The sequence below is a fragment of the Amblyomma maculatum genome, chromosome 2 (assembly GCF_055883805.1).
Source record: "Amblyomma maculatum isolate TAMU_Amacu chromosome 2, ASM5588380v1, whole genome shotgun sequence".
In the NCBI taxonomy this organism is placed as follows: Eukaryota; Metazoa; Arthropoda; class Arachnida; order Ixodida; family Ixodidae; genus Amblyomma; species Amblyomma maculatum.
Window position 1 is genome coordinate 182,209,840 of NC_139345.1, and position 23,391 is coordinate 182,233,230.

Genomic DNA, 23,391 nt, shown 5'->3' on the forward strand with positions numbered 1-23,391 from the left:
GCGTGCCCGTTCTTCCATAAGTGTCGTATGTTTGATGTGGAGCCGGGCAAGAAGGCGGCGGCCCGACTGCGTCTGCGACAAACGCGTATATTGATTTGTGAGGTGCGCTTCCCTCAATTCCCTGAAGGTGTTCACCATTCCCAGTGCCATGAGGCGCTGGTTTGAGGTAGTCACCGGAATATCGAGGGCCCGCTTATAGATTTTGCGGAGAATGACCTCGAGGGCATCCTCATCTTGCTTCCGCAGGTAGAGATATGGAGTCGAATAAAGGATTCGACTGGTTACGAAGGCGTTTGCCAGCCGCAAGGCATCCTTGCTTCGTAACCCCCCGCGTTTATTGGAAACCCGGCGGACCATGCGGCCCACCTGGTCCCCCACCTTGCGGAGTTTAGCCAATGTGGTGTCTGGCTTGCGGTGTTGGTGAATGAAGAGTCCTAGTACTCGGACTTCTTGTGTTTCTGGAATTGGACCTGATTGAAGAGTAAGTTGAATTTTAGTAGTGCATTTTGGAGAGGGGCGGATGTGCACAAATTCTGATTTCTGTGGGGAGCATTGAAGGCCGCAGCGGCTAGCATAGCGCTCTACTATAGTCGCCGCCTGCTGCAGGCTGGCCTCAATGTCTCCAAGTGAGCCCTGTGTAGCCCACAGGGTGATGTCGTCGGCGTACAGAGCATGCTGCACGCCCTCGACAGCACCGAGCTGGGCCGGCAGGCGCATCATGGCCAAATTGAATAGCAGGGGTGAAAGCACTGCGCCTTGCGGCGTTCCCCTGGTACCTAGGGGGAAGGGGCCGTGTTCGTTATCCTGAATGCGGATGTAAGATTGGCGGTCTGTGAGGAATTGGCGGATATATTGGAAGGCACGGTGGCCACAGTTGGTTTGACTTAAATGAGTGAGAATAATATCATGCGTTACATTGTCGAAAGCCCCCTTAAGGTCCAGGGCGAGTACGACCCTGTCGTTATGAGGGCACTCGAGGGGGTCAAGGACTTCACGATGTAGTTGAAGCAAGACATCCTGTGCGGATCTGTGTGGGCGAAATCCGTACATGGTGCAGAAAACACAACTGGCACCTCAAACCTACCTGCCACCTTTTTCAGGCAGTGTGCAACTCTATGAATATAGGGGATCACGTGTGGTCGTTTATTTCTCAACATCTCTGCAGTTCTTTTTTCCCTTTCATTTTCTGAAGCAGAGACTCTGCTACCCCACAAATAATCATAACCGGGAAACCAGCCACCTCAAGTCTTTGTAATTGATTACTGAAGCTTTCCTCTGCCATATGTACACATGATTTTAACAAGGCCGACTCCAAACAAAGGGAAGCTATCCCTCTTTTAACAGTCTTTGGATGGGCTGAACCATATGGAAGTAGCTCTTTTTTAGCCCTGGGAACATACTTCCAACACACTTCTCCATTACAAATTTTCATATTTAAATCAAGAAACTGCAATTTGTTTTTTTATTACTCAAGAGGATTGCTCAAATTTACCCTTGGATGGGTGAAAGGGTCCTCTGTGGACATGAATCATAATTCTCCGTGGACACTATATTAACGCGGTAGTGTTAAGGGCCCCGTGTCGCAGAAAAGTCGGTTTCGTCGTCGGCGGCCGCCGTCCCGCGTCGCCCGGCGTTGGCCGTGAGTGAAAAATCCCAAAAGCATTAATAAATAAAAACGAGTAGGAAACATCGCTGACCTGAGGAATCTAACGTGGGCCTCCGGGGTGCGAGACGAGCATGCTAACCACTCCGCAACGCCAGCTAGATGGTTTGAAATGGCCAAAAGCGCGTCTATTGCTTGCGGTGTTGTCTCAGAAATGTCCCTTAGAGAGATGTATTGTGCCGTATAATAATAATTATGACCATGTCCATTACAGAATTACAGAACACGCAGTTAAGCGAGTGGCAAAATACTTTTCCGCTGTACTTCCTGTTCGCTTGGCGTGCACGTAGCGCCATCATGCGTGTGGCGCACGGAATAAGATAGACAGGGCATGGCCTCCGAGACCTTCAACGCGCCGGCTCGGATCGGCTATAGTGCCTAGGCACTATAGATCGGCAACGATGTTGCCGACGAACTACGACTGCAACTTGAGGCCCGCGCGTTTCGGCAAGGTGGCTGGCAGCGCTTCTGCGTCCCGGAAGGATCATTTAGTAAAAATGAGTATAGCAAGTTGCTCTATGTAGGAATTCGAAACAGAGCCTCCCTTCTCAGTGCATGCCTCAGCCGCAATGTAAGCGAAGGAACGCTTGAACGCGCGGACTGGAGCCGAAAGATTCTCTCGCAGAGGCCGCTAGGGGAAGCGATGACGTCACCGCTAGGGTATGAAGCGTCGGATTATGAGCTCGCTCTTGAGAGACGTGTAATGAAAGCGGTTGCGTCTACCAGTGCCGGGCACACTACGGTCTCTTGTGTGCTATCGCGTTCGATTGTTAAAGGCGAAGCTTAAGCGTCCTCCGAATTTTTTCTCCTTGTCTACCGTGAATGCTAATATTAATTGCTTCACTGGAAATTGGTTCACTGGAAGGGACGGCCCTACGGGGCTGGGACGGTAGGTCAACGCCGCTTGCGGCGGGGGCAAGCCAGCCACCGAATTTTTTTGTGTTCTAGGCCGTCATTGCACCCACCATCGCTTAGGTGGTGAACGACGGCTGTTGTTGCAGCGCGCGTCTTTCTCTCCCTCTCCTTTCTCCTCTATTTTCACTTCTGTCCACACGAGGCAGCGGAGGTGCCTCCGCTACAGAGCCAGTAGTAGGCCCGTGCATTTTCTTTTCCTTTTTTCTACACCCACCCACAAAAACACTGGAAGGGAAAGGCGCAGTATCTGTCACACTTGTTTCTGTGGACACCTACACTGCGCCGTACGGGAAGGGAAGAAGGGGGGGGGTGAAAGTGGAAAGAGAGAAAGAGGAGCCGTAGTGGAGGGCTACGGCATAATTTCGACCTACTGGTGATCCTTAACGTGGGCTGATATCGCACATCACACGGACGCCTCTTCGTTTCGCCTCCATCGAAACGCAGCCGCCGAGGTCGGGTTCGAAACAGGGTACTTCTGCACAGTAGTCGGGCGTCTTAAAACTGCACTGCTCCGGTGGAGTGTGAAGGCGATAATAACGGTATTCCGCGAGTAACAGATACTACGCATTTCCTGTAAACTAATTAAAGAACGCCATTGAACTTTGATGCGTTCAGCTTTGTGTTCGACGAGGGGCGCGTGATGTACCATTTGCAGCTGCAACACATGCTTTCTTATTTCGAGCAGATTCTGTAGTTTTCTCTGAAATTTTTCAGTGCCAAAAGATTGACTAACTCAGGCGTTTTGCAGCCCTCACATCTGATAAGAGGTTACCAAGAGATTTTCATCGATCCTGCTAAAGCGTAAGGATCTCGTTTCGCAGAAAAGCCGTCATCGCCTTTCCCACCTAAGCCCTTAGTAGCGAAAAATGCCTGATTGGTCCAGTCAGTCATAACATCCAGAATAGGTTTGGTTTGGTTTGTGGGGTTTAACGTCCCAAAGCGACTAAGGCGATGAGAGACGCCGTAGTGGAGGACTCCGGAAATTTCGACCACCTGGGGTTCTTTACCGTGCACTGACATCGTACAGCACACGGGCGCCACTCCGTTTCGCCTCCATCGAAACGCAGCCGCCGATGGAATACTTCGCGCGGAAATATGAAGCACCACAAAGCTCCTCCTTAACTCCATGTCAAGATCGGAACGAAAGTGAATGATAAATTCAGTATGTTTCGCTCCATTTCCCTTGTCATTCTATTTTACAAATGATTGGTCTGAGCAATTACTTCTTAAGGTTTCTTAAGGGATACTACAGACCCGGAGCCGTAGTTAACGAGCCCGGTTGTTGCCACTTCTGGCCGTATAAAGCACGCTTGTTAACACGTGGGCCTTCCAAACGCATCGCACGCGTTTCAAACAGTTGCTTCCTACTACACCTCTCTAGCGTATACGAGAGAAACTAGAGGAAACCCGACCGCTGGCCCATCATGCCTTACACCGCAGCTTAAATGTCATTTTACATTTTTCTTCAAGCTTTCGTTCTCTTTGCACTCGGTAGTGATAGTGGGCCTCTTTAGATAGTTGTTTCATCGCGGCGTGAACGAACGGACAATGCAAGGTGAAAATGGAGCCGATAAATGTATTCCTGCAACAATGGAGCGCATGGAAACTGAACAAGGAAGCGATAGCCAACGCTATCTCGTCCCCGCCGGGGTGGCGTAGTGTATACACTTGTTCAACAAAATAATCACATACAGATCGTGCATCGACATCACGATGTCTATAAGCCAGCCTACGCCTCCAAATACTGTGAAGGCCCAACAGCATGATGAGGTCATACTGAAAATCATCATTAATAGTTGTCAAGTACCGAATTCCACGTGGCGTCAATGGCAGGTCTTTTTTAAGTGTCCTTTGTAACACATCCCAGTAAAACACCGCATCCCAACAATCCAGGAACACGTGCTCAACTGTTTCAGGTTTCCTACATAGTAGACAGTTTGAGCCCCAAGGTACAAAAAGGCCCTTTTCTTCCATCCATGTTTTGACTGGGAGGGTTCCTGTATACAATTTAAAAAAGAATGTTTTTACGCCCGGTGCAACAGTCATGTTTTTAGCTCGTTTGAGCACATCTTTCCCTGGGCCTTCACAGTATAAAGTTCTGTACAATGGAGCTGGGAAAAATTGTGAAATAAGATCCTTGTACAGTCGCTTAGGTGGTACCGTCGCTAAATACTCTACAGAGTACCTCACACGCAAAACCTTGAACGACCACACCACTTCTCGCAGGAAGCGTGACACAGTGTATCCCCGAGCAGAGCATGAAGAGACTATAAACTCTGGAATTGCACTGGATAGCATGATTTGCATAAAGGTTCTCAGGAATGCATCTTTTTCGTCACGTAGGAAACAAAATCTTAAAACCATCTGTCGCACATGTAGATGCATTAGAGACAACCCTCCGTCTTTAACTCGCCGAAAGAGATTATCTCTGCTAATTCGTTCCCAGTTGGACGACCAAATGAAGACCGCAAATACACGATGGAACCTTTGTATATTGCTTCGAGCACAATACAATACTTGAAGTAAATACATTATTCTTGCCACCAAACAGGTATTGCATACAGTCGCACGGGCGAAAATAGAGAGGCTACGTCCCATCCATTCTTTCGTCCTTTCCCGTATTTCTTCCGCTTTTTCATTCCAGTAATTCGTATTTTCCCCGTATTTGTCCAATGGAACTCCCAAATAAACTCCGGGCTTTGTAGCCCATCTTACTAAACAGAAAATTTCCGGTTCCTCTTCCCATTCCTCGTGGCAGACTCCGAGACTATAACTAAAAGAAATTTTGAAGCAGCAAGACGCTGTGGAGGAGGTCTTGAGTCTGATGGGCGAACTTGTGGTAATGAAAGTCCATTAGACACGGTTGTCAGCCAAGGGGCATCGCAACCACGATCTTTTGCTGATGTGATTGTACCAACTCATGCAATAAAGAAAATAAAAGCCGGGGTGGCGTAGTGGTTACGGCGCTCGACTAGTGTTCCCAAGGATGCCAGATCGAACCCCGGCCTCGGCGGCCGCTTTTCGGTGGAGACGAAAAGCAAGGCGCCCGTGTGCTGTGCGATGTCAGTGCACGTTAAAGAACCCCAGGTGGTCGAAATTTGCGGAGTCCTCCACTACGACGTCTAGCTCTTATAGCCCGAGGCGCTTTGGGACGTTAAACCCCACAAACCAAAGCTATCTCGAACGCAGTCGCAATATTAACTTGCCCGACTGCAGCATGCTACGAAAAATGACGCTGAAACAAAAAAGGCTTATTTTTCTTCACATTTCGTGTTTCGTGCCTTGTGTTGCCCTGGGTGCTGAATAAATGCATCTGCTAGACTGAGGAATCTCCTGTTAGCATTGTGGTGCGTCTTTCTCTTTGCTGGCGCACTTTGCACAATTGTTTTATGCTTCATGCTCTGACCATGCCTTCAACAAAAATAAAGTGCTACACCAAGGTTAAACATTGGCTGTACAGCCTCAGCTGATTAGTTATAACCTGCGATAGTGTACGCACCTGAAATGAGACCTGGTTGCCTTGCAGACTAGCGGTTGACACATACGAATAGTTGGGCTTTGCTGGATTTTTGAAACTAATTAACAGCGTGCAAGAAGAAACAATCTATTTCGTAAAATTTAATTTGCAATCTATAAATTATATTTTTTCAGATAAATAGGCTGCCGAAAAATTCGAACAAAGTTTTCTTAGTGACCACACAGTACCCGCCACCGGTCGAGATCCCGATATCACCCGATTGCACCAACCCCCTTTTCACTACTCAACCATGCCGTCACCGCTGTTCTCAGAAGCCTTCAATTGTTCAATGTGATAGGTGAACAAGGTAAATGCTAAACGGATATATGATTTTCAACGGAGGTTAGTTTTAGTTGCGGATGTCCACCGGATGCCAACAACGAACGAGCATGGTACAGCTCCTACTTACCTGTGCGTCCTGCAAGACCGCGCCCGTGTCGCCTTCGGTGAGCTGCTGGTCGCTGAGCGCTAACCCGTGCGCCCTCATGTTGACCACCTTCTCGACGAGGCCCCTCGCCACCGCTTGCGGCCCGTGATTGCCGCGGTGTAGCACGCTTCTTTCGACAGCGATGAGCAGTGCCTTGTCCGGCGTGCTCCTCGCGTGCTGCACTACTTGCGACTCCAGTGCCGCTGCAAGCGAAATGCGACCAATACACGCGATGTGCTCGTTTTTGAAGCGCACAGCTAATGAGCAGATAATGAGTCACCCACGCGCACCTGCGCACATTTTTTTCTTCCCGTAATCGCACATGCTACGGGTGGCGTTTTAATCACACAGCCTTCTTATGCATGCCATGTTTCAAGCACACTGATTTGACAACGCAGTAGCACACAGTATACGGATGAATGGCTCCCCATTTAAGAAAACATACTGTATTTTAAATATCGCCATAACACAGCCAGAATTTGAGCACATGTGTGCGGTAAGGTACTGCGTGAACCCGTTGATTGTGCTTGTTGAATCATCTAACGCGCAATTAGCCTGACTCGTCAGAACTACCTACGCCTGTTCTAACTAGTGCTTATGGACACTGGAAACTCAGTGGCCGCATAGAAATTCAGAACGCCTGAATTAAAGCTGGAAACACAAATGAGGGCACTGATTCTTTATTATAAAATATTCTGACGACGCCAATCTGCAGTCTGTACAACGTCTCCACCGCATGAAAAAAAAAAAAAAAAAAAAAATTTTATTCCAGAGATACTTTCGAGCCTGTTGAAGCAAGGATCTTGATTATTTTAACCAAGAAATAGTTTTACGTCTTGTTATTAAAATGCGTCGATAGGAACCCTGACCCTACCAGAGGTGAGCAGGAAGGCAAGAGTAAGCAGTTTTCTAGGTCACCCTTTGGCACCTGGCCGCTCCCGTGCAGCTGGAGCAGCGCATGCATGAAATGTCTTTATTCACTTGTTTTGAGCACAGAGCTGAAAAGGCGAAAAATTATCTCATATTTCACGCACTGTCACTTCCCGATCACTGTCCTCCATTGCTCCACGCTGATGTCGCGGCGCAATGCTAACAAAACTTTGCTTTAAAGGCATCCGAACGTTCAAAGTTGGTTATGCTGGAAACGTGCGTGAATGGATGACGCAAGGGGTGAGGAGTGGCATTGCAAACTGGATGGGCAAATGAAGCGAGCGAAGAGGAACATCTTGGTCATGGCTGACAATTGCCCTGCACATGACTATCTCATCTCTCGGCGCACATCTGAAGCGCACAGTAACGAGGAAGGCGTGTCCGAGCACAGATATGAGGCCCTTGACCGCGGAATGAATTCCCATTCGTTTATTTCGTGCCCGCCGCAGTTGTGCAGGGGTTACGATGCCTGACTACTGCGCCGGAGTACCCGGGTTTCCGATTCCGACCGCCAGCGGCTGCGCTTCGGTGGAGGCGAAACCTAGAGGCCTCCGTGTGCTGTGCGATGTCAGTGGACGTTAAAGACCAGCAGGTGATCCCAATTACTCCGTAGCCCTCCAATCCAGCTCCTCTCTCTCTCGTTTCACAGGTGTCCACTAAATGTTTAACAGATGTTGCGCCTTTTCTTTTCAGTTTATCTATCATTATTATTCTTTCATTTCGTGCTTACATCTACTCTCATCGGCAGCACCGACTCGAATTAGTAAAATCTCTGCTACTCTATGTTTAACCGAGCGTCTCGCTTGACTGCGCCTGAATGACCTTGAAACCTGACAAAGGTCAAATCAGGCACACTACCAACCGTGTGCACCTTGCATGTGTGCAATATTGTCGCGTAGCGGTGACAAGCCCGGTATCCAGAAATGAAGAGACTGGCTTGCACTCAAATGAAACTATACTAAGCTGACTTCCACCCGAAAGAACTGATCGATCGCTAACGGCCATAACATGCGCGTTCATCGGTTGCCGAACTGCCCATCAACGCTGAATTTAAAGGGGGCAAAGGAACATTTAGATAAAGCCAAAAACTGTGACTAGCCAAACCTAGAACTTTCCGGAAGCATACGCGAGTGGCCGGTGTCTTCGAGAAAATATCTAGGCCATCTTGCGCGACAAAGAAACTGATAAAGCTGCATCTTGCGACAACGAGCGAGAACAAACAAGGAACACAGAATGACAAAAATATCAATCGCTAACTGACCCAATTCGAAACCCTTTTGAAAGAATACAAAATCGATCCGCGTGCCAGAATCCGAGCGATAAGACCGCATGCTGGCGTATCTCGAAAAAAAAAAGAACAATTAAAGATTTAAAGCGATTGAAGCATAACCCCCCCCCCCCCCCCCCTTAAAAAGACATCGACCCAATGCTTAAACTTTAGCGCGCGTAATATGGTTTGAGGCCCACAACATGGACGGCTTCTGGGCATACCCGGCACCGTTGGGATGTGGCTGTGCCGTCGGGAATGACCTTGTAGCCAAGATTTTCGATGCGTCGAAGGACTGACTCCATATGGTCCAAACTACTTCCGGAAGAGCTTTTCACGCAGTCCACGGCGTATCGGTGTCCAACCTCACACTCGTCTCCTGCCCGGTACTCTGCGTAGCGCCGTCGCAAGTTGTATCGTCAGGCGTCAGTGTGTTGCTGGTTGTTTATGCGCAGCCGAGCAAGCCGTCGGGCTTCCTCTGCACACTGAAGGTGGACGGCAACGTCCCGGTTTTCCTCGTCGGTTACGTGCGGCAGTATTGCGTCGAGCGTCGTCTTGGGCCCCCTGCCGTACACAAGCGTGAACTGGGTCGCTCTGGTTGTCTCCTCGACGGCCATGTTATACGCGAAGATAACTACGGCGCGATGGTGTCCCAAGAAGGCTTGTGATCGGCGTCGACTTACATGTCGCTCCGTAAGTCCATGGTCTGGGAATGGTACGCTGTTGTCCACCGGTGGCTCGTCTGACTGTCGTGAAGGACGGCCTGCGTGACCTCGCCCTTAAATGCAGTTGCTTATTTCGTGATAAACACTTCAGGAGCGCCATGTCGCAGTAGAATTCGTTCGAAGAAAAACTTAGCACCTTCTGCTGCGGTACCGCTAGGCAGGGCTTTCGCTTTGGTATAGCGGGTCATTTAATCGCTTGCCACGGTGCTCCACTTATTCCTGAATGATGAAGTTGGAAACTGACAAAGGATATTTATCCCAGTTCACTGAAAGGGCTTACTCGGGGGGCGGTGTTGGGTAGAGTAGACCAGCAAGCCTGACTGTGGACGTCTTGCGTCGCTGGCACTCACGGCATGCTTTCACATAATGAGCAACGTCGGTAAGTAACCGAAGCCAGTAATATTTATCGTGCATCAGGAGCAGCATGCGCGCATACCCGAGATGCCCTGCTGTCATCTCCTTGTGCAGCGCCTGCAGAACCTACTGTCTAGATATAGTAAATCTACTCCAGTCTGAGGATTTTGGCCACAGCGAGGAGCTGTGTGGTTCTGTTGGCTGCGAACTTATTCTTCACGAGGATATCATTGTTTAAAGCGCATGTCAATAAATGACGCCTGAACACACCAGGCGGAGAAGCGACCTTTCCTTGCAGGTAATTCGCCAGGTCTTTCATAAGGGTAGGAGCGCTGCTGCTGTGCAAATCTGCTGGTGATTACCGGTAGCGAGAAGCCGTCTTCGTCGAATTCTATTGGCGTGGCGTCTACAGGAGCTTGCGACAAGCAGTCAGCATCGGTATGCTTGGTGCCGGACTTCAATACGACTGTGATGTCGAATCCTTGAAGGCGCAGGCTCCATCGCGCAATGCGGCAAGAGGGACCTTTTAAGTTGGCAAGCCATCACAGAGCATGGTGATCGATCTGAATCGTCGGCCGCATAGATAGGGACGAAATTTCGATGTGTCCCAAATAATGGAAAAAATTCTTTCTCCGACTCTCTGTCGTGGAATAGTTGACCTCAGCTTTAGACAGAGAATGGCTAGCGCACGCGATAACCTTTTCCTGCCCGCCACTGTTTGAACGAGAACGGCGCCTAAGCTACCGCTGCTTGCATCGGTATGTATTCTAGTCTCATCGTTTTCGTCAAAATGTCAGAGGAAAGAAGGGGATGGTAAGCGGGGCCTAAATTCCTTGAAAGCGTCCGCTTACGGTGCTCCCCTTGTAAAAGCCACATCAACCTTTGAAAGTTTCGTCAGTTTTGTCAAATCGTCAATATCATGCGCACAGCCTAAGGAATTTGCGCACAGCTTTCTTTTTGGCAGGTTTTAGAAACTGTGCGATCGCAGCTGTTTTCTCCGTGTCTGGGCGAACACAGGAACCGCAGTTCCTCGTAGGCGATGCGGCACGTCTTTGGTTTCAACGTTAGCCCTGCTGACTTGATTACTTCCAGCACTGTCCGCAGCCTTTTTAGGTGGTCTTCGATGCTTCACGAGAAGACGACATTATCCGAGTATACCAGGAAATCTGCCGTTTCGAACCCTCCAGCACAGTGTCCATTACTTGTTAAAACGTCGCTGGTGCCGAGCAGAAACCAAATGGCAGCACCTTAAACTCCCATAGGTCGTCCGGTGAGTCGAAATCGGACTTCACGCGATTTTTCTCGTCGACATCAGTTTGCCAAAAACCGCTCTTCCGGTCCATTGTTGAGACATACCTTTCATTACAGAGCTGATCCAATGAGTTTTCGATGCGCGAGAGAGGACGCACATCCTTATTCATTACGCTTTTAAGGCGGCGGTAATCGACGCAGAAACGAATTGTCTCGTCTTTCTTCTTCACCAAAACGACTGGTGCCACTTGTATCCGAGCCGCGAAGGACGTATGCCAGAACAAGACGAATGCAGGCAAGATAGCCAGAACAAGACGAATGCAGGTTTATAAGGAAATGTTGCTTTTATAGCCGTCCAAGTGATTACGGGCCGACCCCAACGCGCATGTCAGGAACAGGCGCATTGTCATGCACGCGCCTGATACATTCTTTCGAGTGAACAAAGAAAACAGACTATCTTGACGGATTAGTTAAGCAAGTTGGTTACACGCCTCGTCATAGTGAAGGCATTCCGGGGGCTTAGTGTTCCAGGACGATCGTCTCAGAGCTGGGGTCTGAAAAGAACCAGGTTTTGTCCTTCCTTCTGTGGTGGTTGTTCCTTGTGTTGCCCCATCAGTCATTCGCGACGATTCCGAGGCCTTCGATGTCGACCCAGCCGAATAATGCATTGCAGGTACCCGAGGGACTGACAGGCGTGCTCGCTTCGGTTGTGTCGTCCCAGTCTTCGCTGCTCGTCTCAGCATACGGCTCATCCGTTTGTATGAGGTGTTTACGGTTGCGCCGCAGGACTTACCCATCTTCAGTTAACAGCTGGTAGGACCTTGAAGCTTGCGTGCCTCTTACACTCGCTTTAGGCGACCACGTTCTCATTCCTCGAAAGCCGTACCACGTCCCCTAGGCAAAGCCTCGGCAAAGGTTTGCCTTGTGCGTGCTGGTAGTGCTTCTTCACCTCGGTGCAGGGCACTTTATGGAAGTCGGGAAGATTGGCTTGCAGGCGCCTCCCCTGCAACAGTTCACCAGGGGATTGCCCGTCCTCGATTAGAGCTGCGCGATAAGCCAGTAGTCCTTGCCAGAAGTCATCCCCGGACTCCTGGGTTTTTTTTCAAGATGCGTTTGACGATCTGTACACCTTTTTCCCCCAACCCATTTGACTGCCGGTAATGAGGACTAGAAGTTACATGTGAAAAATCATAGTTTCTTGCAAACATGGCGAAGTCATAACTCGAAAACTGAGGTCCATTGTCCTTGCAAACTTCTATCGGGACTCCATATCTTGCGAAGATGGCGCTGAGTGCAGCTATTGTGGTCGTTGAGGTAGTGTCCTGGAGTTGCTGGACCTCTAGAAAGCTCAAGAAGGCATCATAAGCGACAAGGTAAGAGTCTCCAGCAAAGAAAAATATGTCCATACCAACCCTGTACCACGGGCATCTGGGAACTGACCGCATCAGAAGAGGTTCTTTTGCTTGCGTATACGCATATTTTTTACAGGTTGAACAGCTTGCATGTAGCGCTATAATTTGACTGCTAAGGCCTGGCCAAAAAACAAGGTGGCGTGCCCTTTCTTTGCACTTTTGAACACCAAGATGTCCCGCATGAATACTCAAAACCTTCTTTCACATGCTCTGGGGCACGATTACTTTGGAGCCTCTAAAAATTATCCTATTAACAACAGATAGTTCTTGCGCAAAAGGCTTGATTTCACCTTCAATGGGTTGGCTCCTGGACAAACGTTCCACCACTACCTGCAGGTAGTTGTCGAGCGCAGTTTCCGTCCGCAATTCGCGCTCTGTGGTTGGCATCACCATGTAACCTAGGGACTACACTGCGTGAATTTCCACGTCGTCCATGTTTGTGTCTTGTCTGCTGCCATCATCAACCGCGGATCGCGATAACATATCAGCCAGTACCAGGTCTTTTCCCGGAATGTAGTGCAAAACAGTCATACTTAAACAGACGAAGAAAAAACCTTTGCAGTGGGGGCGGCATGTCATCAATTGCCTTTTCCGCTATTGACAAGAGGGGCTTGTGATCAATTTCTATGAGTAGCTTTCGCACATATATGAACTGATGAAACTTTCGCATCTGAAGCAAATGCCAAGGGCTTCCTTTTAATCTGAGCGTATACTGCGCTGCCTGTGTTAGAATGCGTGATGCGTATGCTACGGGTCGCCATTCATCATTGTGATGTTGCAGCAGAGCTGCGCCTACACCGTCCCGTGAAGCATCGCACTAAATCTTTGTTTCCTTTTGAGCGTCAAAGATAGCAAGCATAGAAGATCTGGCCAAATCTTCTGTTACGCTCTTCCACTCCCTAGCGTGTTGTTCAGTCCACTGAAAATCTGAGCAACACTTGATAACATCCCTCAACAACACTGTTCGTTCAGACAGACGCGGCACAAATTTTCCGAAGTAGTTTAGCACTCCCAGCATGCGTTGAACATGGGGCTTGCTTGTTCGTTCTAGCATTTCAATCATGCCTTTAACGAGCTGTGGGTTCGGCAATATACATTCGAGGTCATTATGTCACTCAGAAACTTGATTTCTGTCACGCCGAACTTGTACTTTTGTTCATTAAAAGTCAAGCCAGCTTTTTTGGCGGCTTTCAGGACAGCTACTAGGCGCTCGTCGTGCTCTCGCCGCGTTGAACCCCACACCAAAATGTCGTCCATGTATACTATTATGCCCGGTATCTCGTCTAGAACTTGAGTCATTGTTTGTTGAAACACTTCTGACGCAGATGATATTCCAAACGGTAGACGCAAAAACCTGTATCTCCCAAAAGGCGACGAGAAGGTACATAGCTTTGGATGAGCCCACCTCAAAGATATCTGGTAGTATCCCGAATTAGCATCCGGGCAGCTGAAGTACTTGGCACCCGCTAACTTAGCTTCCAAGTTTTCGCGCTTCGGGAGAGGAAAATGCTGTCTTATAACCTGCTGATTGATATTCCTAGGTTCCGAACACACTCGTAGACTGCCATCTTTTTTCTTCAGAAGTACCAATGGGCTTACCCAGTCAGTAGGCTCCTGTTCTTTCACGATGATTCCAGCCCGCACCATTCTTTCGAGTTTATTTTTGATAGGCTCCTCCAGTGCCAAGGGAACACGACGTGCTGGCTGGGCACCTGGTACTGCTCCAGGTGTCAGGACAAAGGCACCCAAGCCCATTGAAGACATGTCTGAATCCTACAGGGGACCATAAACAGAAGCCGCAGTCACAGCATCCACAGTAGGGTGAACCAGTCCCAAGGACTCACTGGCTTCTAGTACCAGTAAGGGCTGGCGACCATTTTTTGCAATGAAGAATTTCACCGTAGTTTGGACATTTCCAACACGTACAGTTTCCGACACTGTCCCAAAGTATGTTATGACACCGCCGTTATACGCCCGCGGCACTGTGCTCGTCGGCTTTAGTTCATCTGATGGTAATTTCCGATATGCGCAAAACGGCAAAATGCTGGCTTGTGATCCCGTGTCTATCTTGAAGGAAATTCCCTGACCATTAAATTCGGCATTCACAGTCCACTCATTGGTTTTTCCACCTTTACTGCAGACATCTAGGACATCAAAGTCGCTCTCTTGAAGTTTGTTGACTTCACTCACTTCTCTCGAGCTCCTACAGCATATAGCAAAGTGATTAACACCTTGGCACACATACCATTTTTTTCCAAATGCTAGGCACTGCTTCGGTCTGTGCTTGCGGTTACACCGCCTGCACTGCAGCTGTTCCCCGCTCTCGTTTGTGCGCTTGAAATGGCATCGACGCAGCCGTCTGCTTTGCGCCACACCTCATTCTGTTGTGCAACCGTCTCTGCAATTTTGCACATATCCTCTGCTTTCAATAACGTCAGCCCTTTCTCACAAAGCATCTTCTCCCGTAGCTTAGCATTGTTGGTACCAAAGACAATTTGGTCCCTTACCAGTGTGTCTTGTGATGCTCCAAAGTTGCACTGCGAGGCTTGTTTCTTTACGTTATGTAGACATTCTTCAAACGGTTCTCCTTCCGCTTGGGTCCTCGTGCGAAACAGGTATCTTTCATGCACTTCGTTGGTCACTTCTGTGCAGTAGGCATCGAACTTCTGTATTAAGGTCTTGTAATCATCCTTGCTCTCGTCCGGCTCGAATTTGAAATTGTTAAATACGTCGAGCGCCTCGTCACCCGCGATGCTCAGCAGGAGTGCGGCTTTCGAGGCCTCACTTTTTGGCTGGTCCTTCACCTCCGATGCTTGCAGGAAGAGCTGAAACTTTTGCTTGAAACGTTTCCACGATGCCGAGACGTTCCCTTCCAGACGCAGGGATTCCGATGCCTGCAGCCGTTCCATGCTTTGTGCTCCACCGTTGCGAAGCTAGAACTTCGTAGCCACTTCTGACACCATGTATCCGAGCCGCGAAGGACGTGACAACAGCAAGACAGCCAGAACAAGAAGAACGCAGGTTTATTAGGAAGTGTTGCTTTTATAGCCGACCAAGTGATTACGGGCCGGCCTCAACGCGCATGTCAGGAACAGGCGCATTGGCATGCACGCGCCTGATACACCACTCAGGGCCTCTTTAATGGTTGTATGACGTCTGCACGAAGCATGTTCTCAACTTGCTCGGGATGGCTTGGCGTTCTCGCGATGATACGCGGTAGGGGCATTGGCGCGGAGGTCGGAGGCCCGTTATCATACGGTGCTTGGCAAGTGGTGTTTGTCGCACCATTGATGCGGACGAGAAGCCTTCGCTGTGGCTTCAAAGAAGACTTCGAATGTAGTCTTTTCTGCTGTTGGGTCATGCCAGGTTGATGTCAGATGTAGGCTGGAGAACTTAATCAGGTGCATCCCCCAGGGGTTGGCCAGGGAGGGAGAATACATCTCCTATGTCCGCTAATTCCTCACAAAAAGCGATCGTCGTTCCTTTGTTGAGATTCTTGTACGCTGTGAAGTTTTTTATCAGCACCTGCGTGCTTCTCTAAGGAAGTTGGCGATGCCTCTTGCGATGCTGAAACCTCGTTCCAAGAACAACTGGGTGTTTCCTTTGATGAGGCCTTCAGAGGTTTCGATGCCTGCGCTACCCATGAAGACTATGGCGCTGGATCGGGGCGGCACAGTTCATTCTTCGTCGAGGATGTTTAGAGCAACCGTTTAGTCGAAGTCGTCTTAGCAGGTATGGCTTTGTCCACCGAGGGTCTGGTGAACTTGGATCGGAGGTCGATGATTGTCCTATGTTCATTTAGGAAGTCCATACCCCACATTTCGTCGCGCGAACACTCCTGTAGAACCACGAATCTCCTGGGGTAAGTACGCTCGTTCGCGGCTACTCTTTCAGTGCATCGACCGGACGGAGCAGTGAGGTTACCACCAGCGGTGGGAATTAGCGGGGCATCTCCAGCTGTTGTTATTTTCCTGAGCTCGGAGGAAATCCGTCCACTGTTCAGAGAATAGCTCTGGTGGCAACTAGGGAAGTGACTGTGCGACCGTCAACAGCAACTTCAAGGTCGCTTGTTCGCGGCCTCACAATGCAAGTGGGCTTTGGTGTCCTATCTCGGCTCCGTCGTTTATTGAGGTCATGGCTGGGGCGCACCGTTGTCACTTGCCATATTGTCATATTGCGTACGTACGGTGGTGTCACTTTAGAGCCCGGGTGCAAGATCGTTGAGATCGTTGATGTAGCCCTAATTAAAAGCGGTGTCGTCGCCGCTCGTCATCGTTGGCCAGCATCTTCGGTTTTTGCCGCTGAGCAACCTCCCCTCCAAAGGTTGCTGCCTTTACTTTCCCCTGAGCAGCTAGGCGACCTTCCTCGCACGTAGCTTTGGCCCATCGACGTAAACTGGGACCTGAGCGGCGATGGGGGGAGTGATACGGCTTGTCGACACGTGCTCTCCCTTCCACAGGAAGTCGTCGATTTCCTGTGGTCGGTTACCAGGACGGGGTCGTAGGGCGTCGACGACGAAACCACGCAGGTTATTCCGTCTGCACGGGTGATGGCAGAGAATGTGTCCAGCCTCACCATAATGAAAGAAGATTGGTCAGTTAGAATTTATTAGAAGATTGAAGCTATGCCGCGTCGAGGGCGATTGGAGGGTCGCGTCGGGGTGTAGGACGGTGTGGTAACGCAGCAGCATAAATCATGTCGGTTGCTTCTTGCTTTAGACCTGTCGGAGCAGTCGCTTGAGAAACGCCCTAATGCTTTCTTGGCTTCCTCACGGATGACGTCCGCGAGCGACGCAGCCTGTAGCTGCGCTTACGACGGCAGCAGTTTGTGCAGTTTTTCACGAATGACTTGACGGATGATCTGACGGAGGTTATCTCCTCTTGTAGGTGTGGTGTTATAGTGACTTGCGGATAGCGTTTTGAGAGGCTGGTTGTAGAGTCGCGTCCTTGCTTCTAAGGTCCTTTCGGTAATAACTGCTTCCTGACAGAACTCAGCAAAACTCTGATGGCTGGGGACGTAAACCTACAAATTCACACTGCTCATCAACAGGTTCACCTTGATTTCCTTTGTAATGTCGGCATCTGCGCGGTCGAAGAGGTGTTTCATGTCCTCAACATATAGCAGGACTGGCTCATTTGAAGGCTGATAGAGAGGTTGGCCGAAATGAATAAAATATGGCCTCCTACTCTCCACGTGGGGAAGAGGAAGGGGAGGAGAAAGAGGATCATAATGGGTGAGGAGGTGGGAGCAGGCATAATAAACATATAGAGGCACTACAGTTTGCTTTAAAAGCGCGAATCGAGTCCGGTGGCGCACAAACAAAAACGGCACAGAGCCCGCACTGCCTTGGAGAAGAGCCTTGGCTCTTTCTCTCCGGACGGAACTGCATTTTGAACGTCTCCCAGTACTTCAAAAAAGTCTGATTTTCGAACCAGGTTCTTGCCGGTCATTGGAGAGCAATTAGACCTAAGTTTCGAAACGTCGTTCCAGCCACTGATATATGCCACGCGGTCGAAAAGGTCCATCCATTTTTTTACATCTCCATTGGGTAGTCTTTGGACGATGGAGGCTCCAGGGGCTGCACGAAGACAACCGGCGCTGTAGAATGGGCAATATTTGACGTTGGGATCTTCTTCCGGAACGACTGGAGTCCGGCAGCAGACCATGTTCGGGTTGGAGCCCGTGAAGTCGGCGGCTGGCTCGGTGACCTGTAGACTGGCCCTCAGGGCGACAGGAACGATGCCGAGGTCCTCGTTTCAAGATGTATGCCGAATCTCAAAAGGCAGTGCCTCCACCAGACATCACTTAGTGGTGATAAGCCGGGTAGCCGCAAATGCACTCGAATGAAACGTTATTGGGCTCACTTGCCTCCGAAAAAAACTAAACAATCGGTGGCGGTGATAAGAACACTCGTGTTAGTCGGTCGTCTAACTAAAAACTCCAGTCGAACCCGTCAACGCTCTATTTAAATTGGATAGAGAAAAATGTAGACAAAGGCGTAAATGGTGACTAGTACAACCGAGAACAATGCGGAAAAATCGCGAGTGGCCGGAATTGTCGAGACACATCTCGGGGCATTCCTGTGCGACAAAGAAGTTGATAAAGCTGGGGTCTCGCGACAACGAGCATGAACAAAGAATACAGAAATGACCCGCGAGACACAATTCGAGTGATAAGTCCGCATCCAGCGGCTGTCGAAAAAAAACAGATTTGAATGGATTGCGGCAATATGGGAACGGAAAGTTGCAAAACACACTATTCACAGTGAACATACCTGAATAGTGTGGCGAAGGAAGCAAGCAAGTAGGAATCGAAAGGAATGGTGGCCTAGAGGAGAATACGGAAAAAGTTTCGACCACCCAGAGATCTTCAAATTGTATAGACGTCGAGAAGCATACGGACGTCTTTCCCTTTTCCCTTCATCGATAGGCGAATAGCAAATTCGCCTGTGTGCTGCACGATGTCTGCATGTAAAGTGACCGTGCTGGACAGGCCGATAAAACACCTGAGTAGTGAAGAGCCACATTGGCGGCTAAAGGCGAGGCTGACCATGCGCCGAAGAGCCTTATGACCGAACCTGCTTTGCGGAACCAAGTGTAAAAACTTTCACTCGTCATAACCAAGTTGATGTATAGTTAAACCCACGCCTTTTTGTAGCGTTGATAGCTTTTGAAGGCATGTGTATCGCAATCTCTTATGAGGACATTAAAGGCGCAGTATGGCAGCAACATCTGGGTGACACCCTCAAACACACCTTGAGGGAAAAGAGGAACCTGCAAGAAAGAGGTGCCAGATTGGAGTTAACAATGGATGCGGTGGTGAAAACGTAGGTTTGGTAACTACGCACAATAAATCCAGTATGCACCCCAAGACTAGGTGTATTCCCTATTTAGAGACGTCACTGATCGAAGCTGTCGCTCAGGCCCGTAGGACAAGAGTTCGGTTTTCCTTTAGTCTGGAGCTGCTGAGCAGAGTCGCCTGCCACATCTCTCGATTGGGGAGACGAAAATAGGATAGTTTAGTATTTTATTGACAGGCACAGACCATGTTATAGTGATCTGTCAGTGCACCGCAGTTTAGTCACGGCCCATTGATTTTTGGATCAAAATAGTCTACTACAGCTGGGCAGAACAACTTGTTGGTTTGGAGGCGCCGTAGGACGCGTTCTTCTGCTTTGAACAGGCCTTTCAGAGGAGGGGGATACTCTCAGCGCTCCTCGCCGTAAGTCTCGAATTTCGCCAAACCAATGTAAGGTGGTTAGACATTTAGGCTCTTCACGCAAATCGAAAGGTTCCCGGGCATATAATATGCGCGTGATCCGCTGCATCTGCAGTTTCACTGATTCGGAGAACATCATGACCTGGAGTCCAGATTATCTGTTTCTGTGCGAGGTCATGGTCCCCGATTAAAAGGCTCTCAGTTTTCTTGGTTAGCGGAGGTTTTCCCTAGCAAGAAGCTTGCTCTTTGAGAGTCTTTGCGTATGCATCTGGACTGCGGATCTGCAGCCGCTAAGGTAATAACGATTTCCTCTGCTTGGTTTGGATTGGTCTATTGAATTCGTCTATTCATCTAAGCTCCTAGTTAGATCCTCCTTGGCTCTAAATCTAAGCTGCCCTGGGCAATGATCTCGCTAGATTAACATAGTAAACAGCATAAATGAAGCTGAAGTCACTTTCTTGCAATCTGGCACTCACAGAGATGTCTTTTTCTTTCATGTTTCCTTCGTCATATTATGAGAATGCGGGGCCTGCTAGATTTTGGAGTCAAAGCCCTGAGGTGCACTTTGTGTGTTCAGGTTCGCAATTGTGCTGAATGTGCAGACTGTCCAGCAGGCGATGTCCCTAGGCAGTCTGTATAAGTCCTATATTGATTTGTAATGCCTGTATCCCTGAATGCCGAATAGAGTTAAGTATGCCCAATATCAGAGTGTTTCTTATTTGAAGTGGTGATTGGAGGTCTAAGGCGCTTTGCATTATTTATTATGCAGTGGAGTAAAGAACCCTGCTAGTTACAAAGGCATGGACAAGCAGAAGCTGACCCCTACCTCTTAATCCCCTCGTTTGGTTGAGTATAGGGGAAGTATTCGTCCTACCTGTTCCCCGACCTTGTGTAATTTATCCAACGTGGTTCCGTTTTTTATTTTATTATGCATGTCAGGGTGTAATATTTGATCACTGATATGCAGGTGATATTAAGCATAGATGTGGAATATATGGACCATTTAACCTGGTACTCACGGGATATCACAAGCGGCGGGTACTTTCTCCACTACTTTTAACCACAGCTATGATAAAGCTCTCGTAGGCCTTAGTATAGGTAGAGGGACTACATCATGCTGTATCCACCAATGACATCACAATTAGGACAAATCACGTAAGTGTACGTAAAATAGAAAACAGTCTTAAGCAGTCTTAATTATGGACACCTATACTACTGTCTGGATTGCACCTCACTCCAGCTATATCCGAGCTCCCGCTTACTCAACAAAGCTTCAGAGACTCCGAACTTGATCTAGCAGGAGGCTCCCTCCGAGAGGTGTCTGAAATCCGAATCTTGGAGTTGACGCACACTGTCATCGCCCACCCAAAGCAATCATATTCAGTTTCAGCTCCTCAGAGCGGGCAGTTATGTGACGTTAGCGGCCTCTGAATGCCATCTTACCGAGCACATTTGGAACATTGAGGGTCTGCGTTTCGCTACGATCGAGTGGTTCGCATTCGCGCTCATTATCGCTATTTCACTGCCAAAATAGTTCCCAGTCGCGAATCATCTTCCCGGCGCTGCAACAAAAACCATGCGGTGACCGACAAGTAAGGGCTTTGCTTGTGCGCCAACCTCGTCCCGCTATCCATTCGCGGCTTGCAATCTGCTAACACCGAATAACATCAAACATTCGTTTCTACCCTTTTCCATATCTGTTTTCGCTTCATCAAATTCAACCAATATCCTTAAGGAAATATATTCCTACGTTATTTTCACGATTTAATATGCTGTTCTTGACATGACAGCTGCCAGAGAGGAGTTAGGTAGAGTCATTCTGCAGCAGGTGAATTCCACGTCTTTAAAGTATCTGTACTCCTCCCTACAGAAAAAATCACGTTGTCCGCTGATCTTCGGGGTCTAATAAGCTCTTCAGAAATCTGGAGAGGCTCACTCTAGTTTTTAATGGCGCCATTTACCGCAGTCGTCTTTGCGTCATCCCATTTTGAGTGATAAGAGGTGATCTTCGACAGATTTCTTGTCAAACGGAGATATTCTGCCGAGCACTAATCCTCCTCTAAATCATATCAAGGCATTGCATATTGCTACAGTGTAACGCTCTCTGTGGGAGCCTATACCTGTTTTGTGAGAGGAACAATCTGCAGGAAGGAAATTTATCTGGGATATCGAGATATCGATACCTGGGGAGGTTTCGACGGTCACCAAGTACGTATACAGAGGATGGCTCCTGGGCTCCGACAGGGGAACATCGACCATGACGAAGTCGCAGCTGGCCGGAGTGACAGCTGCCAGGAAGGCTTGAGCGTGCGTGTGGCAAAGCAGACCTTGGAGACCTGATCGATTAGAAGGGTAAACACGACGTGATAATAGGTAGGTTTCTAATGCACTCCGAAACTGCGATCAGGTATACGCGAACACTGAGCACTTTGAGCGCCCTCTTCTGGACAAACATGTCTCAATGCGGATGTTTGACGCAGTCCTTAGGGTTCACCTTGCACCGTATGACAAGCCCGCGTAACATAGCATAGCGCTACCGTCTACCAACGTCACTCGCCATCAGCGGAGCATGCGCCTACATATGGTGGGCACATGGTGCAATCTACCGCCCTCATCGCGGTAAAGAATAGGAGGGTCTACCACGGAATCTCATCCTGGACGGACCTAAGCTTCGCGTTTCAGCGCCGAGAGTGGTAGGGCTACGACGCAGAAATCCAACGCCCGTGGGCACCTGGATTTGCAACAGGCTAGGAATATGTATACTTCTTAACACGCGTTTAATATGTTTATTATGAAATCGCTTCATATCGCATTTATCTCAGGAGCAACCTTCGTGGAAGAAAAAGTATACCAGTCTTATGCACGCGAGAATTCTCGAGTAAAAAGAGACAGCGCTAACTGACTGCAATCCCCAGCTCGCGTTGTCTGTTTGTTTGGAGCAGTATTACACACAGCTCCTGCGGTTCGAAACAATTTCATAAGTCATGTGTTCGAAAGGCCACGACACTTACTCCGACGGACGTAGCTTGGGTCCTTTGGCCGGTCTGAACAAAAGCGGAAAAACACCATGACAATTAACATTCGACTCATTATTTCTGTTAAAATGTACACATCCCTACAGATCCCACCGCTTATATGGGCAGCGAAAAAAGTAAGGTTTCTAGTTTATTATCTGCACCTGGATAATATTGTTTTTACGTGTACTTGAATAATATTGTTCAAAGCATCGTGTGTATTATAGATGATTTTATAAAGGACTTTGAACTAATTAACGAACCGCGTAGAGGGAGCTGTATAGCTCCTGCGACTTCTTCTGAGTACGTATACATCTCTTGTTCATGTGATTAGGAAGTTGGAATGCTCTGCGGGTCAAGCGCCATTCGCCAGTTATTTCATGAAATTAACCTTTCCAGTCAGGCTTTAAATATTCAAAGGAAAATATATATAGGAAGGCTTATCTAATTCATAAATTAAAGACATTGAAACAAAGAGTAATAAATATTTTAAAAAGATACATTAGAAACCCTTAACTATATTTCATCTGTGTCATAACTACTTGGCGACACAATTCCATATAGCGTTAATTGTACACTGTTTACATCATGCGTATACTCTAGTATATTATAAGCTAGCTGCACGTGTTTGTCAAGCACATTTACTTCTTATCATTAGTTACTTTCGTTCATCTTGAATCCGTTTCTTCAGATAATGT

General features: G+C 48.6%; 1 protein-coding gene across 1 annotated transcript in view; it reads right to left on the bottom strand.

Moving 5' to 3' along the window:
* LOC146200550 (uncharacterized) overlaps positions 1 to 15,370 on the bottom strand; it is a 65,311-nt gene extending 49,941 nt beyond the window's left edge. Inside the window, exons 1-4 of the mRNA XM_084592393.1 lie at positions 15,092 to 15,370; positions 14,061 to 14,234; positions 11,971 to 12,052; positions 6,505 to 6,725 (exon numbers count right to left, since the gene is read on the bottom strand). Coding sequence (XP_084448519.1) covers positions 6,505 to 6,725; positions 11,971 to 12,052; positions 14,061 to 14,234; positions 15,092 to 15,370 — 756 coding nt within the window. The remainder of the gene's footprint in view (positions 1 to 6,504; positions 6,726 to 11,970; positions 12,053 to 14,060; positions 14,235 to 15,091) is intronic.
* Positions 15,371 to 23,391: the final 8,021 nt, after the last annotated feature.